This window comes from Hemitrygon akajei, chromosome 7 (genome assembly GCF_048418815.1).
Source record: "Hemitrygon akajei chromosome 7, sHemAka1.3, whole genome shotgun sequence".
Classification (NCBI taxonomy): domain Eukaryota; kingdom Metazoa; phylum Chordata; class Chondrichthyes; order Myliobatiformes; family Dasyatidae; genus Hemitrygon; species Hemitrygon akajei.
This window is the reverse complement of record NC_133130.1, coordinates 33,633,048-33,647,301: the sequence shown is the minus strand read 5'-3', so window position 1 is coordinate 33,647,301 and position 14,254 is coordinate 33,633,048. Positions and strand designations below refer to the sequence as shown.

At 41.7% G+C, this 14,254-nt stretch overlaps 1 protein-coding gene across 1 annotated transcript in view; it reads right to left on the bottom strand.

The window, feature by feature from the left end:
- Positions 1 to 14,254, bottom strand: part of LOC140730332 (ALK tyrosine kinase receptor-like) — a 1,251,709-nt gene that overhangs the window by 123,941 nt on the left and 1,113,514 nt on the right. The window contains exon 14 of the mRNA XM_073050601.1: positions 9,004 to 9,135. Coding sequence (XP_072906702.1) covers positions 9,004 to 9,135 — 132 coding nt within the window. The remainder of the gene's footprint in view (positions 1 to 9,003; positions 9,136 to 14,254) is intronic.

Sequence of the window (14,254 nt, the reverse complement as noted above, 5' to 3'; positions counted from 1 at the left end):
TACTGATAGATGAGAGCATAAAATCATACAAGCACAGAATATTGGGGAAGGTAATTTGAGATAGTCTTTGGGTTGGAAATTTCAGCAAACTATTTAAGTAATCCCTCTGTCTTGTCATAAAAATATTTCTGCATGTCTCCTCAGTTCTGGTTGCAATTAGCTTACCCTTTGGCCATGAACTTTTCCGCCTATTAAAACTGTTTCTCTTTATTTGCTTCAGAAAGGACATTTATAATGCTGAACGTCTCTTCTCTTAGTTTCTTGGATCCAACAACAAACTACCAACTTCTCTAGTTCCTTCAAGTAAATAATATTTATATTTTACTGTGGTCTTTCAATCCTGGTGCCTATGAGGCAAGTTGATACACCTAAACGGTGGTGCATCAGTGCTCAGTTGATGCTACTTGAAAAAGACTGAGCACAATTTTGTTGTTTTTGCTGATAATGTTGAGGACCCATAGTATTTATTGATATGTTTTTTCAAATTATCTCACTACTTTCAAAAGCAAACATGAGGAAATCTGCAGATGCTGGAAATTCATGCAACACACACAAAATGCTGGTGGAACACAGCAGGCCAGGCCGCATCTATAAGGAGAAGCACTGTCGACGTTTCGGGTCGAGACCTGACGAAGGGTCTCGGCCCGAAACATTGACAGTGTTTCTCCTTATAGATGCTGCCTGGCCTTCTGAAACATTGACAGTGCTTCTCCTTATAGATGCTGCCTGGCCTTCTGAAACATCGACAGTGCTTCTCCTTATATATGCTGCCTGGTCTGCTGTGTTCCACCAGCATTTTGTGTGTGCCACTACTTTCAAAGTCTGTATTTCCCTAGGTCTCCTGATCCCTAACTGATTTGATTTGCCTTTCTCCTTTAAGTTGAACCTGCTTCAAGTCTTTCATTTTTATTGGTATATTTACATTTTCCTGATTCCTGAATAAACCTAATAATATGAATTAGGTTTATTATCTTGATGAGTGCCTAACAGAAATACAGATTTGCAACCATGCTAATTTTGCCTAAAGAGATATGATGGGGTGGGAAGGTTACAGGAAATAGCCTTGTCCACTTTTCTTGGGAAGTGGATGTCAATAATAAAGTCAGGATATGTATTCAGTACAGACCAGACTTGAAAAGAGATGTTAGTGAACAGATGGAGGTTTAGGATGATCTGTCATTTTCCTTCATGTTTCTCCTATTTTATTTACCAATCATCTCATCCAGTCGCAGCTAAAATTGTTGCATCTTGTTAAATTAATCAAAATTGTGTTTGCTTACATCTTCACAGTAAATGTTTCTTTTATGGTTAATAGATTTTCTTTTAAAATTTCGTTTCATTGAATTACTTGAATATAAATTCTGCAAGTGCCATGGTGCGATTTGAACTCTTATCTCTGAAGCAACACTCCAGGCATCAGGATAGTAATTCCAAATCAAATATCATAGTATGCTACCAACTTCAACAGTGCTCAGTACATTTCCAAGTCCAAGGTGATCTGCAAACATTGAAGTTTAGCACCTGTATATCCAAATTCAAATAAACAATATACAGTATATCAAAAGCAGCAATGATAATATGGCTGAATGCCTAGCAACTTAACATATATGTCACTGCACTTAGAAAAGTTCATACCATGGTGCTATTGTCTCCTTGACCCCATGGGTTTTAGTTTTGCTTGCAATGTGCCAGATCACAGAATCCAGTTTACACTACATTATAGACAATGTTAAATGCAAAATGCCTTTTTTAAGCAACTGAAAATTTTATTTCTATTAGTGATGCATAATGATGACATTTCCTTTGGTGCTTTGTGTCACTATGAAAATGCAGCTCAGGTTAGATGTTTTTAGTCGACAAGACCATAAATCATAGGGGCAGAATTAGGCCATTCAGCCCATCGAGTCTGCTCCGCCATTCCATCGTGGCTGATCCAGATCCAACTCCACCCCATACACCTGTCTTCTCGCCATATCCTTTGAGGCCCTGACTGATCAGAAAACAATCAACTTCTGTTTTAAGTATACCCATGAACACATTACTCCACTGCAGTCTGTGGCAGAGCATTCCACAGATCAACTACTCTTGGGCTAAAAGAATTCCTCCTTACCTCTTTTCAAAAGGGTCATCCCTCAAATTTGAGGATGTACCTTCTAGTTCTGGATACCCCCACCATAGGAATTACCCTCTCCACATCCATCCTATCTAGTCCTTTCAACATTCACTAGGTTTCAGTGAGATCCCCAGGCATTCCTCTAAATTCCAGTGAGTACAGGCACAAAGCTGCCAAACACTCCTCATATGTTAACCCCTTCATTCCCAGAATCATCCTCATGACCCTCCTTTGGACTCTCTCCAAAGACAACATATCTTTTCTGAGATATGGGGGCCAAAACCATTGACAATACTCCAAGTGCAGCCTGACTAATCTTAAAAAGCTCAGCATTATCTCAAGCAACACACACAAAATGCTGGTGGAACGCAGCAGGCCAGGCAGCATCTATAGGAAGAAGTACAGTCAACATTTCAGGCCGAGACCCTTCGTCAGGACTTACTGAAAGAAAAGATAGTAAGAGATTTTACTATCTTTTCTTTCAGTTAGTCCTGACGACGGGTCTCAGCCCGAAACGTCGACAGCGCTTCTCCCTATAGATGCTGCCTGGCCTGCTGTGTTCCACCAGCATTTTGTGTGTGTTGCTTGAATTTCCAGCATCTGCAGATTTCCTCGTGTCAGCATTATCTCCTTGCTTCTATATTCCATTTCCTTGAAATAAATTCCCCTTAACTGGATGAGATGATTGTTCTGAAAAACATTTACGGACTCAACCTGTAAATTAAACTTCTGGTAGCCTTGCACGAGGATTCCTAAGTTCCTCTGCACCACCGATGTTTGAACCTTCTCCCCATTTAGATAATATTCCGCACTATTGTTCCTTTTACCAAAATGCATTATCTTACATTTCCCAACACTGTATTCCATCTGCCACGTTTTTGTCCATTCTTCCAGTCTGTCTCAGTCCTGCTGCAATTGAATTGCTTCCTTAGCACCATCTACCCCTCCACCTATCTTCATATCATTCGCAAACTTTGCCACAAAGCCATCAGTTCCATTACCCTAATCGCTGACAATCGATGTGAAAAGCAGCCGTCCCAAAACTGACCCCTGAGGAACACCGCTACTCACCAGCAACCAACCAGAAAGAAGAAGAAGAAGAAAAAAGCCCTTAACTCCGAGTGGAGTCATTGGGATGACGTCATGACTGCGTTTTTTTTTAGCAGGCTTTCTTGTTTTTACAAGGTCGAGTTGCTAGCTCAACACTCAACCCAGCACGGATGGAAAGCATGCAAGGGAGCCGGCTGGATTCGAATGCAGGAGCTTTCGCTCCGAAGTCCAGCACCGATGCCACTACGCCACCAGAAAAGGCCCCCTTTATTCCCACTCACTGCCTCCTGCCTGTCAGCCATTCCTCTATGCATGCCAGTGTATTTCCTGTAGCACCATTGGATTTTATGTGGTTAAGCAGCCTTATTTGTAGCAGCTTATCAAACTCCTTCTGAAAATCCATATAAATTACATCCACTGCCTCTCCTTTGTCCACCCTTCTTGTTACTTCCTCAAAGAATTCTAACAGATTAGTCAGGCAAGATTTTCCTTTACAGAAACCATGCTGACTTTGACTTACTTTATCATTAGTCTCCATGTACCTTGAAGCCTCATCCTTAATAATAGACTCCCAACCACTGAAGTTAGGTCTATAATTTCCTTTCTTTTGCCTTCCTCCCCTCTTAAAGACTGGAGTGACATTTGCAATCTTCCAGTCTTCCGGGACCATGCCATTATCAAGTGAATCGTAGAAGATCATGACCAATGCATCCATTATCTCTTCAGCAACCTCTCTCAGGACTCTAGGATGTCGTCCATCTGGTCCAGGAGGCTTATCCACCTTAAGATCTTTGAGTTTGCCTAGCACTTTTTCCTTTGTAACAACAATGGCACTCACTCCTGCTCCTTGACACTCACAGATCACTGGCACACTAGTAGTGTGCCCCTGTGAAGACTGATGCAAAGTACCCATTAAGTTCATCTGCCATTTCCTTATCCCCCCCATTACTACTTCACCAGCATCATTTCCCAGTGGTCCAATATCAACTCTCACCTGCCTTTTCCTCTTTATATAACTAGAAAAACTTTTAGTTTCCTGCTTGATATTACAGGCTAGGCTGCCCTCATATTTAATCTTTTCCCTTCTTCTAGTTGTTTTAGTTGCCTTTTCTTGGATTTTAAGAGCTTCCCAATCATCCAATTTCTCACTCACTTTTGCTACCTTATATGCCTTTTTCTTCACTTTTATGCAAGCTTTAACTTCCTTTGTCAACCATAGTTGCCTACCCTTGCCATTTGAGAACTTATTTCTCTGTGGGACTTATCTATCCTGTGCCTTGTGAACTATTCCTAAAAAACAGGCATCTTTGCTCTTCCATTATCTTCGCCAGTATCCTCCTCCAATCCACTTGGACAAGCTCCTCCCTCATGTGTCTGTAATTCCTTTATTCCATTGCAATACTGATGCATGTGAGTTATGCTTCTCTCTTTCAAATTGCAGTATGAATTCAATCATATTATGATCACTACCTCCTAAGGGTTCCTTTACGTTAAGCTCCATAATAAGATTTGGGTTATTACACAACACCCAATCTAAGATAGCCTTTCTCTGAATAGGCTCAAGCACAAGCTGCTCTAAAAAGCCATCTTGTAGACATTCAGCAAATTCCTTCTCTTGTGATCTGACATCAACCTGATTTTCCCAATCCCCTTGCATATTGAAGTCCCTGATTACAATTGTGCCATCACCCTTATTACATGCCGTTTCAAGCTCCCTTTGCAATCTCATCCCCATATCTTGGCCACTATTTGGAGGCCTATATATGATTCCCATAACATTTTTACCCTTGCAATTTCTTAACTCCACCCACAAAGATTCAGCATTCTCTGTCCCTATGTCACCTCTTTCTAAAGATGTAATTCTTACCAACAGAGCCACACCACATACTATGCCTTCCTGCCTGTCCTTTCGATACAAAGTATATCCTTAAGCTCCCAACCACGGCTTTCTTTCAGCCAGGACTCAGTGATTCTTGAACAATTTCTAACTGCCGCACAAGTTCATCCACCTTATTCCGAATGCTACGCACATTTAAATACAGCACCTTCAGTCCTGAGTTCTTTCTCCTTTTGAATTTTGCCTCTGTGGTACAATTTAACTCTTTGCTCTATTTGCCTTTTTACCCAGTCATTGGCTTGCCCTTCCTTACATTCATGTTACACCCAACATCTACTGATAGGGATGTTACTTACTTAATTACTCCTACTTACCCCTGGAACAGGACCCCACCAAAAAACATCAAACCATTGTCTCCCGTACCATCACTGCCCTTATCAACTCCGGAGACCTTCCATCCTCAGCCAAAAAACTCATAATACCCACACCCTGCACTGCTCAGTTTTACCTCCTCCCCAAGATCCACAAGCCTGACTGCCCTGGTAGGCCTATAGTTTCAGCCTGCTCCTGCCCCACCAAACTTATATCTGCCTACCTGGATTCCATTTTGCCACCCATAGTTCAGTCCCTCCCTACCTACATCCGGGATACATCCCATGCCCTCCACCTCTTCAATAACTTCCAGTTCCCCTGTCCCGACTGCTTCATTTTCACCATGGATGTCCAATCTTTATACACTTCAATTCCCCATCAAGAAGGCCTCAAAGCCCTCCGCTACTTTCTTGACAATAGACCTCACCAGTTCCCCAGCACCACCACACTCCTCCAGTTGGCAGAACTGGTACTCACACTTAATAACTTCTCTTTCAGCTCTTCCCACTTTCTTCAGACCAAGGGTGTAGCTATGGGCACTCACATGGGCCCCAGCTATGCCTGCCTCTCTGTTAGTTATGTGGAACAGTCTTTGCTCCAAATCTATACTGGTATAGACTGCTCTCCAACTTTTCCTTCGCTACATTGACGACTACATTGGTGCTGCTTCCTGCACCCATGCTGAGCTCGTCAATTTTATCGACTTTGCCTCTAACTTCCACCCAGCCCTCATATTCACTTGGTCCATCTTGGACACTTCTCCCCCCTTTCTCGATCTCTCTGTCTCCATCTCTGGAGACAGACTGTCCACTGACATCTTCTATAAACCCACTGACTCCCATAACTACCTTGATTATACCTCTTCCCACCCTGCCAAATGTAAAAATGCTATTCCCTATTCCCAGCTCCTCCATCTCTGCCGCACCTGCTCCCAGAATGAGGCTTTCTGTTCCAGGACATCTCAAATGTTTAGGGGTAACACGAGGGGGAACTTCATTACTTAGAGAGTGGTAGGTATGTGGAACGAGCTTCCAGTAGAAGTGGTAGAGGCATGTTCGGTATTGTCATTCAAAGTAAAATTGGATAGGTATATGGACAGGAAAGGAATGGAGGGTTATGGGCTGAGTGCAGGTAGGTGGGACTAGGTGAGAGTAAGCATTTGGTACTGACTAGAAGGGCCGAGATGGCCTGTTTCTGTGCTGAAATTGTTATATGGTTACAGTCTAAGAGGATGAACTGGAGGGTTCATTGATAGAGATCAAAAATAAGAAAAGTACAATTACTCTGATGGAATTATTTGTTGCCACAGGTGGTTGTGGAGGCCAAGACTTTAAGGCAGAGCTTAATAGATTCTTGATTACTCAGGGCATGAAGGGATATGGGGAGAAGGCAGAAGATTGGGGCTGAGAGGGAAAATGGATCAGCCATGATGAAATGGCGGAGCAGACTTGATGAGTTAAGTGGCATAATTCTGCTCCTATACCTTATGGTCATATGGTCTTATTATATTAAGCCTCTCAACAGCCAAGTGAAGACAGATGAAATGGTATATAGACAGATCCTGGAGAGATGTAAAAACAAATGGGCTGTTTTGGTGGGTGGGTTTAATTTCACCACGCTTGACTGGGACTTCCTTTGTGCCAGAGGTTTACATCTTGTATTTGGAAAAGAACCTGGCCAGGTGATGAGCATTTCAGTGGGAGAGTACTTTAGGAACAATAATCATAACTTAAGTTTTAAGATAGTTACGGATCAGGATAAGACTAGACCTTAAAGTAAGTGCTAAATTATGGTTAGGTTAATTACAAAAGTATGAGACAGCAGTTGGGGAGAGTAGATTGGAAGAAGTTACCATTATGTAAGTCCACATCTCACGTATGAGACTTGTTAGAAGGACAGCTGGATAGAATGCTGTGAGAAAGAAAGACACGGATGCAGAGTTTGGAAATCTCGGATGATGACGGATGTTACAAGTTCAGTGAAAAGGAAATAAGAAGCATATATATGCTGAAATTTGGCACAGTCTTTGAAGCATGTAAAGGAAGAAAGAAATAACTTAAAAAGAATGCAGGAGGATAAAAGAAGCAATTAACTATTTTTGGCTATTAGGATTAAGGGAAATGGCAAGGCATTTTATACATGCATTAAAAACAAGAGCGTAGGACATGTCAGTGACAAAGGAGGGAATTTACACCTACAGCCAGAGGAAGAGGGCAAGGTACTAAATGAATACTTCACATTGGTATTCACCAGGGAGAAGGACGTGGAGGGTAGTGAGACCAGGGAGGAGTATAATGATAGTCTTAGTCATGTTATTATCAAGAAGGATGAGGCATTGGATCTCTTGGAGTATATTAGGGCCATTTTTTCTACTCTGGCTCTCTACCAGCATGACTCACCTGTACTATTTCAGCCACTTCTTGCAATCTCACACTTTTTTTAAAATCATATTTTTATCCAATGCCTTCTTCAATACCACAATTCATCCTGTCTCCACCTATACCTGCAAGCAGTGCATTCCAGATTCTAACCACCGGCTGTGGCAAAAAATATGGATAAACCTCAATCCCTTCCTCACCCCTATCCCCATACCAAAACCAGAAAAACCTTGATCCACTCCCCTTCTCTTTCCCTAACACCTAAATCAGGGAAATCCCAACCTTTCCCCATAGTCCATTGACCCAAATCCCTACCTCTCACCCCACACCAGTACTGAAGATATCTTAATCCCTTTCCTACAGCTCTTGCTCACCCACCCCAAATTGTACTGGGGAACTATACAAATTCCCTTCGGGCATGCTCTCTCACCACACGTATATCATGTGTTACAATGAAGAAAGTATCAGTCAAGTCAATCTCTTTTATAAGGAACTCCTCACCCACACTACCCACATTGCCATGGACCTGATTGATCTTAGGAAGTAAGGACCAGGCAAAATCTATAAAATCCATGATGTCTGGTCTCCTGCTACCTCGTCCCCATGCATTGCTGGTCAGTAAATGGCCTGGAGTGCTGGTGAGTTAACATTGATGGATGGTGGTGTTCAGTGACATGCAGCCCAAAGGAATATCTTGAGTTAATCTGAAGTTTGTAATGACTTCATTTAAATCAATTACAATAACACTTCTTATCAGGGAAAGCACTTCAAGCTTATCTAAAAGGCCTTCTGGAAATTTTCAATCAGCAGTAAAATGCCACAGATCTGACAACATGGACTTGTGCCCAATATTCGGATTCCCTAGCACAGGTCTGCCCTTGCACTGCGCTGCTGCCTTTTGCAATCATTATACAGTATTGCCCCTCATGTTTTCTGATTTCAATGACTGGAAATACACAATACTGTACACACTGAGTCAAAAATATAACCCCAGCAGGACAAAAGCCCCAGCACAACTCTGTAACATTTATGTTATTGCTCAATTAAATAGAAGTTTGCAATGAAATTACATTTCTTCCCAAGCTGTTTTGATAAGTACTTTGGATTTTAATGGTTTGCAATTAGATATAACATTTTATTGATAACATGGAGGACAGTGTTATTAAAGAAAAAAATATCCATGTCGTGAACAAAATTTATAGAGTCTTGGTACAAACATGATTGAACAATATATATTAGGGCTTAACACTTACCTTGAAAATAAATGTCGCTCCTCCTCCTCCTCCACCACCTCCAGCCCATTCAGTGACATTACCATTCCTTTTCATCTCCTCTTCTATCACGTTATTCTCTCCTAAGCAAACGCTCTGGATAATGGGATTTGCCTTTAAAACAAAATATTTTAGATGCAATGTTAAAGGTACCAAAGCAATAGAGACAAACAAGTCACTGAAATAAATTTCCAAAGGGCCAGAGAGTTATCTGAGTGGAATTAAGTTAAAAACTAAACTCTGATATTGTCAACCACTTTGATAAGTTCTGTTGTTGGTTAAAGTGCAACTGAGCAGAAATATACCAACAAATACTAGAAATGTGGTCTTTATCTGTTAACATCTTAACAAATTGATTTCAGAGACTATCTTAGCTTTTAATATACGTCAATATTTTCAGGGGATGAAGATCATAAAACTGCAGATGCCTGAAATCTAAAATAAAACTAGGAGGGGCTGGCCAGGCTGCAGCTCTCGGAAGAGAAATGGAGTTGACATTTCAGGCTGAGGACCATTTGTCGCAACTGGAAACAAGACAAAAAGAAATTAGTTACACCATTGGTGAGGCAGAAGGTGATCTATTAGAAACACGAGAGGTTCAGCAACATACAAAATCTGGAGGAACTCTGTAGCTCAGGCAGCATCTATGGAGGGGAATAAGCAGTCGAGAATTTCAGGGCAAGGCCCTTCATCGGGACTGGAAGGGAAGGGGGCTGAAACCAAAATAAGAATAAGGAGAAGAGGGGAAAGGAGTACAAGCTGAGAGGAAGTAGGCGAGACGAGGTGAGGAGCAAGGTTGAGAGGGGGAATGAAGAAAGAAGCTGTGAGGGTTAAGTGGAAGAAGGGATGACAGGGTAACCAGAATGGGGAATAGAAAAAGAGAGAAGGAAGGATGATGGGGCTAAATCAGGGTGACCATGGGGATAAGCTGTAAAAAGAATCAGAATCAGTTTTATTATCATTGACATACAGGACTGTGGAAAAGTCTTAAGCAAATATTTATCTCAAGGGTGCCTGAGACTTTTGCACAGTACTGTAATAAAGCTATGTATTGCATTGTACTGTTGCCACACAAAAAAGACTGAGTGGTGAAAAAGCTGATTCTGATACGAGTCTCCATTGTGGACTGAGAATGAGAAGGGCGCAGGGAGAGGGGAGTCAAGGTTGGGAAAAGGGGAAAGGAGAGGGGAGGGAGCAGGAAGCAGCAGTGAGACATTCTGTAACGATCAGAAAATCAATTGTTTGGAATCAAATGACCTTGCCTGGTGTCTCAGGGCTGGGTGCGCCTGCACCCGCACCTTCCCATGCCTTGGCGTTCTTTCCCTGTCACACCCCTCCCGTGGCACTCCACCCTCGCCATTCCCAACATTCTTTGCTCCCTCCAGATTTATAAACTCGCTCTCTGGTCCACATTGACAAATAGAATACGGTGCAAAAGGCTTAGGCAAGAGAATTAGTGCTTCGTCTGGAAAGACCGTTCGGGTTCCTGGATGGTGCAATGGGAGGAAATGCTGCATTTTCTGTAGTCACAATGGAAAGTGCTGTAAGAAGAGGGAATGGTTGTTGGGAACAGGAGAGTGGACCAGGTAGTCACAAAGGGAATGGCCTCCATAAAATGCCAAGAGGAGAGGAGAGAGGAAGGTGTATCCACAGTTAGAACTTCTTTAAAGACACAGAAATTACGAACAATGATTCATTGAATTAAGAAGCTAGAGGTGGTAGAAGATGAGGACCAGCTGTTGGATCCCTGTTGTCATGGAATTGTGGAGAATTAAAGCACAGAACCAGGCCTTTCTGCCCATCCAGTTCATGTCGAACAGTTATGCCCATCGACCCACACCTACATTATAGACCTGAAATTCTGAAGGAGAGTGAATGAAGGCAGGGGTGAAGCCAAGCGTTCTGCAGCTTTAAGTAATTTGATTTCTCTGTTTCAATTGTACGTCTGTGATATTGGTGCAGCTTGTTTGTTTAAATACCTCCTTTTCTTCCCTTTATAAATGGAGGCCATGTCTAGCCGACCTGCCAGGCACATCTACATGCCCAGCATTTTGCACCTCCTGTATTCTTTTGTCCATATTCTTTCATTCACTGTACTTTCACGCTCTCTAACTCCTCCCTTTCACTTAATGACAATTAATCTTGTTTATATATAATTACTGTAATTCACAGTTCTTCTCTTCTCTATTATTTTGTATTGAATCTTACAACTGCCGCAAGTTAACAGATTTCACAACATATGCCAGTGATATTAAAGCTGATTCTGACCTGAAACATTATCTCTGTTCCTCTTGCCACAAATGTGGCGTGACCTGCCCAGTATTCCCAGCACGCTCATATTTTGTTCTTCTGTGATAGCACACTACACCAACATTACTTCAGTTATATCCCAATGTAAACACTGATTTTGGACTTAAGGTTGAATAACTCTTAATAATGTATATGCTCTACATAAATTATGCAGAAAATATCAAATTAAAGTAGAGCTTATATTTAAATTCACAACTCATTCTAGGACAGGAAGAGAGGTAGATATATTAGTGGTGAAGAACACCAAAAATACTGTATGCAATGTTGGATCGTAAGTGTATTCTGTAACCTCTTTAATATCAGGACGTAATAAATATACACTATTAAATGCAAACAAAAGCTTGAAAGGAATGAATCAATACAGAAATGAGTATAAAATGTAAAAAGCTGCAGAGTAACTTTGTCTTTGCAAAAGGGAACTAAATCCCAAGCCTGTGATGAGTGGAAAACAACTTTTAACTTTAGGGTTGTACTTGCTAAAGGAAAGAGGACTAAACAGATTTCCATGAGCCACACTTTTACCAAAATATTGTTCACATGATTATTAGCAATGGAAAGAATAAAGTGGAAACATAAATCAAGAACAACGAGCAGCCAGTGTGGCAGGTACATTCATTATCATCATCATTATGTGGCACGTTTAGATGACATGGGCGATCATGGTCTTTGACCATGATTACTCTTTGCACATTTTTTCCACAGAAGTGGTTTGCCATTGCCACCTTCTGGGCAGTGTCTTTACAAGACGGGTGACCCCAGCCACTATCAGTACTCTTCAGAGATTTTCTCCCTAGCATCAGTGTTTGCATAAACAAGACTTGTGGTAATTCACCAGCTGCTCATATGACCATCCACCACCTGCTCCCGTAGCTTCTCATGACCCTGATTCTGTGGGTGGAGGGGCCGAAGCAGGTGCTACACGTTGCCCAAGGGTGACTGGAAGGCTAGTAGAGGGACGGATGCCTCACACCTCATTTGGTAGAGATGTGTCTCCACCCCACCACCCTCAGGTTCAATTACAACTTTTAAAAGATATTTGAACAGGTTCACACTTAGGAATTGTTTAGGGAGATATCGGCCAAATGCAGGCAAATTGGACTAACTCAGGAATGCATGTTGGTTGCCATGGACTGTTTGGGCCGGCAGAATTGTATAACTCCATGGCTATGACTCTAGAAAGTTATGTTCCTTTAAACACGTATTGGCAGATCAGAAGAGGAAGGTTGTACAAGGTTTGGAAGAGCAGGCACTTGCTGTATTATGCAAGATATTTGTATATGCCTTCAGGAATAGTGCTCATCCAGTTTATTAGGGATTATGCATATTCCGGAAAAAAAACCAAAAGCAGCAAAGTGGGAAAGAAATGTTACGCAAGAGATATAAATCTACAATAAAAATATAAACACATTCATACGTATTAATCTCAGAAGTATGAAAATGAGCCAAGATCTATGATGCTTTTGAACTACAAGGGGTCATATATTAATTCTGATCTAAAATATAGCACTAACTTGTGTATCTGGTTCAGCAACTGACCTTTTTCAAAATTAAGCTCAGGGAGTTTGGAGCAGTCTGTGGAAATCATTAAAATGTTTTACTCATGGACAGTTAAAACATTTCATTACTTGTGCCCTCAGTGTGTGACAAGACAGACAGATCAACAGTGAGAAAAACAGATAAAGTAAGCTCGCTGATACGGATCCTCACTGACATTTCAGGGAGGGTTATGCGAGAAAATGTTTGGTTTAGAAAATTAAGTCAAATGAGATGGGAGAGCTCTCCAAGGTTTGGTTTCAAAATTCCTGTAATTCCAGTATCAACCATCTGAAGCTTACAAACTACAGGCTGATCCTAAATATATTTATACAATCTTGTTAAAGCATCTTTGTGCTCTCTGCTGCAGATGAGTGGGATGGATATTTGCATCCTGCTATTTTCATTAACAAAACTTTAGCGTGTTGTGTTTTCCGGTTCCTTAATCTATTGTAATAGCCTAAATATATATTGAAGAATCAAACAATTGATTCTAAACTTTGTACAAGCTGAATCCCAGGGCTGAGTCCTACCTCAGGTGGACAGGAGAATGTCCAGTGATACATGGGATTACAAGGTTATTTGGGAATAATTGTGAAGGGGACACATTCCAGAGTCTTATTTTTGGCAGCAATGTCCCTAACTCATCTGCCAGTTTTGCTTTCGTCACTGCAGTCATGGGTTTGTTTTCCTTGCTAGTGTCTGACAGCCCTGCCTTGATGTCGGCTTTGGATTTCCCAACAACAGCAATGCTGATGTTTGATTTGGAGACACATGGAGTGGGGCTTCGCTAATATGCTTGCAGCCTCTCTCACCTCTGTAAGTACAGCATTGTGTAAAAGTCTTAGGCACACATAAGTAGCTAGGGTGCTTGAAACTTTTGCACAGTACTGTATTTGTCAATGTGGAGTGGAGAGTGAGTTTGTAAATCTGGCCGGAGCAAAGGCTGTTGGGAATGGTGAGAGTGGAGCAGCGCGGAAAGGGGGTAGGAGAGGTGCCAGGGAAGGAGTGCCAGAGGTGGCGTGGGTGCAGACATAACTAGCTTTGAGACACCAAGTCAGGTCATTTCATTCCAAACAATCGGAATACAGATCTCACTTCCCACTTCCTCCCCATTCACTTCTCCTTTTCCCAACCATGATTCCCTTCTCTCTGTTCCCTTCTGCACTCTTATTGGAGAAATGCCAACTTTATCCATAAGACATTAAAAGACCATAAGATACGGGAGCAGAGTTAGGCCATTTGGCCCATCGAGCCTGCTCTGTCATTACTTCATGGCTGATCCATTGTTCCTCTCAGCCCCAAATGCCTGCCTTCCCTCTATATCCCTTCGTGCCTGACCAATCAAAAATCTATCAATCTCTGCCTTAAGTATATATAAAGACTTTGC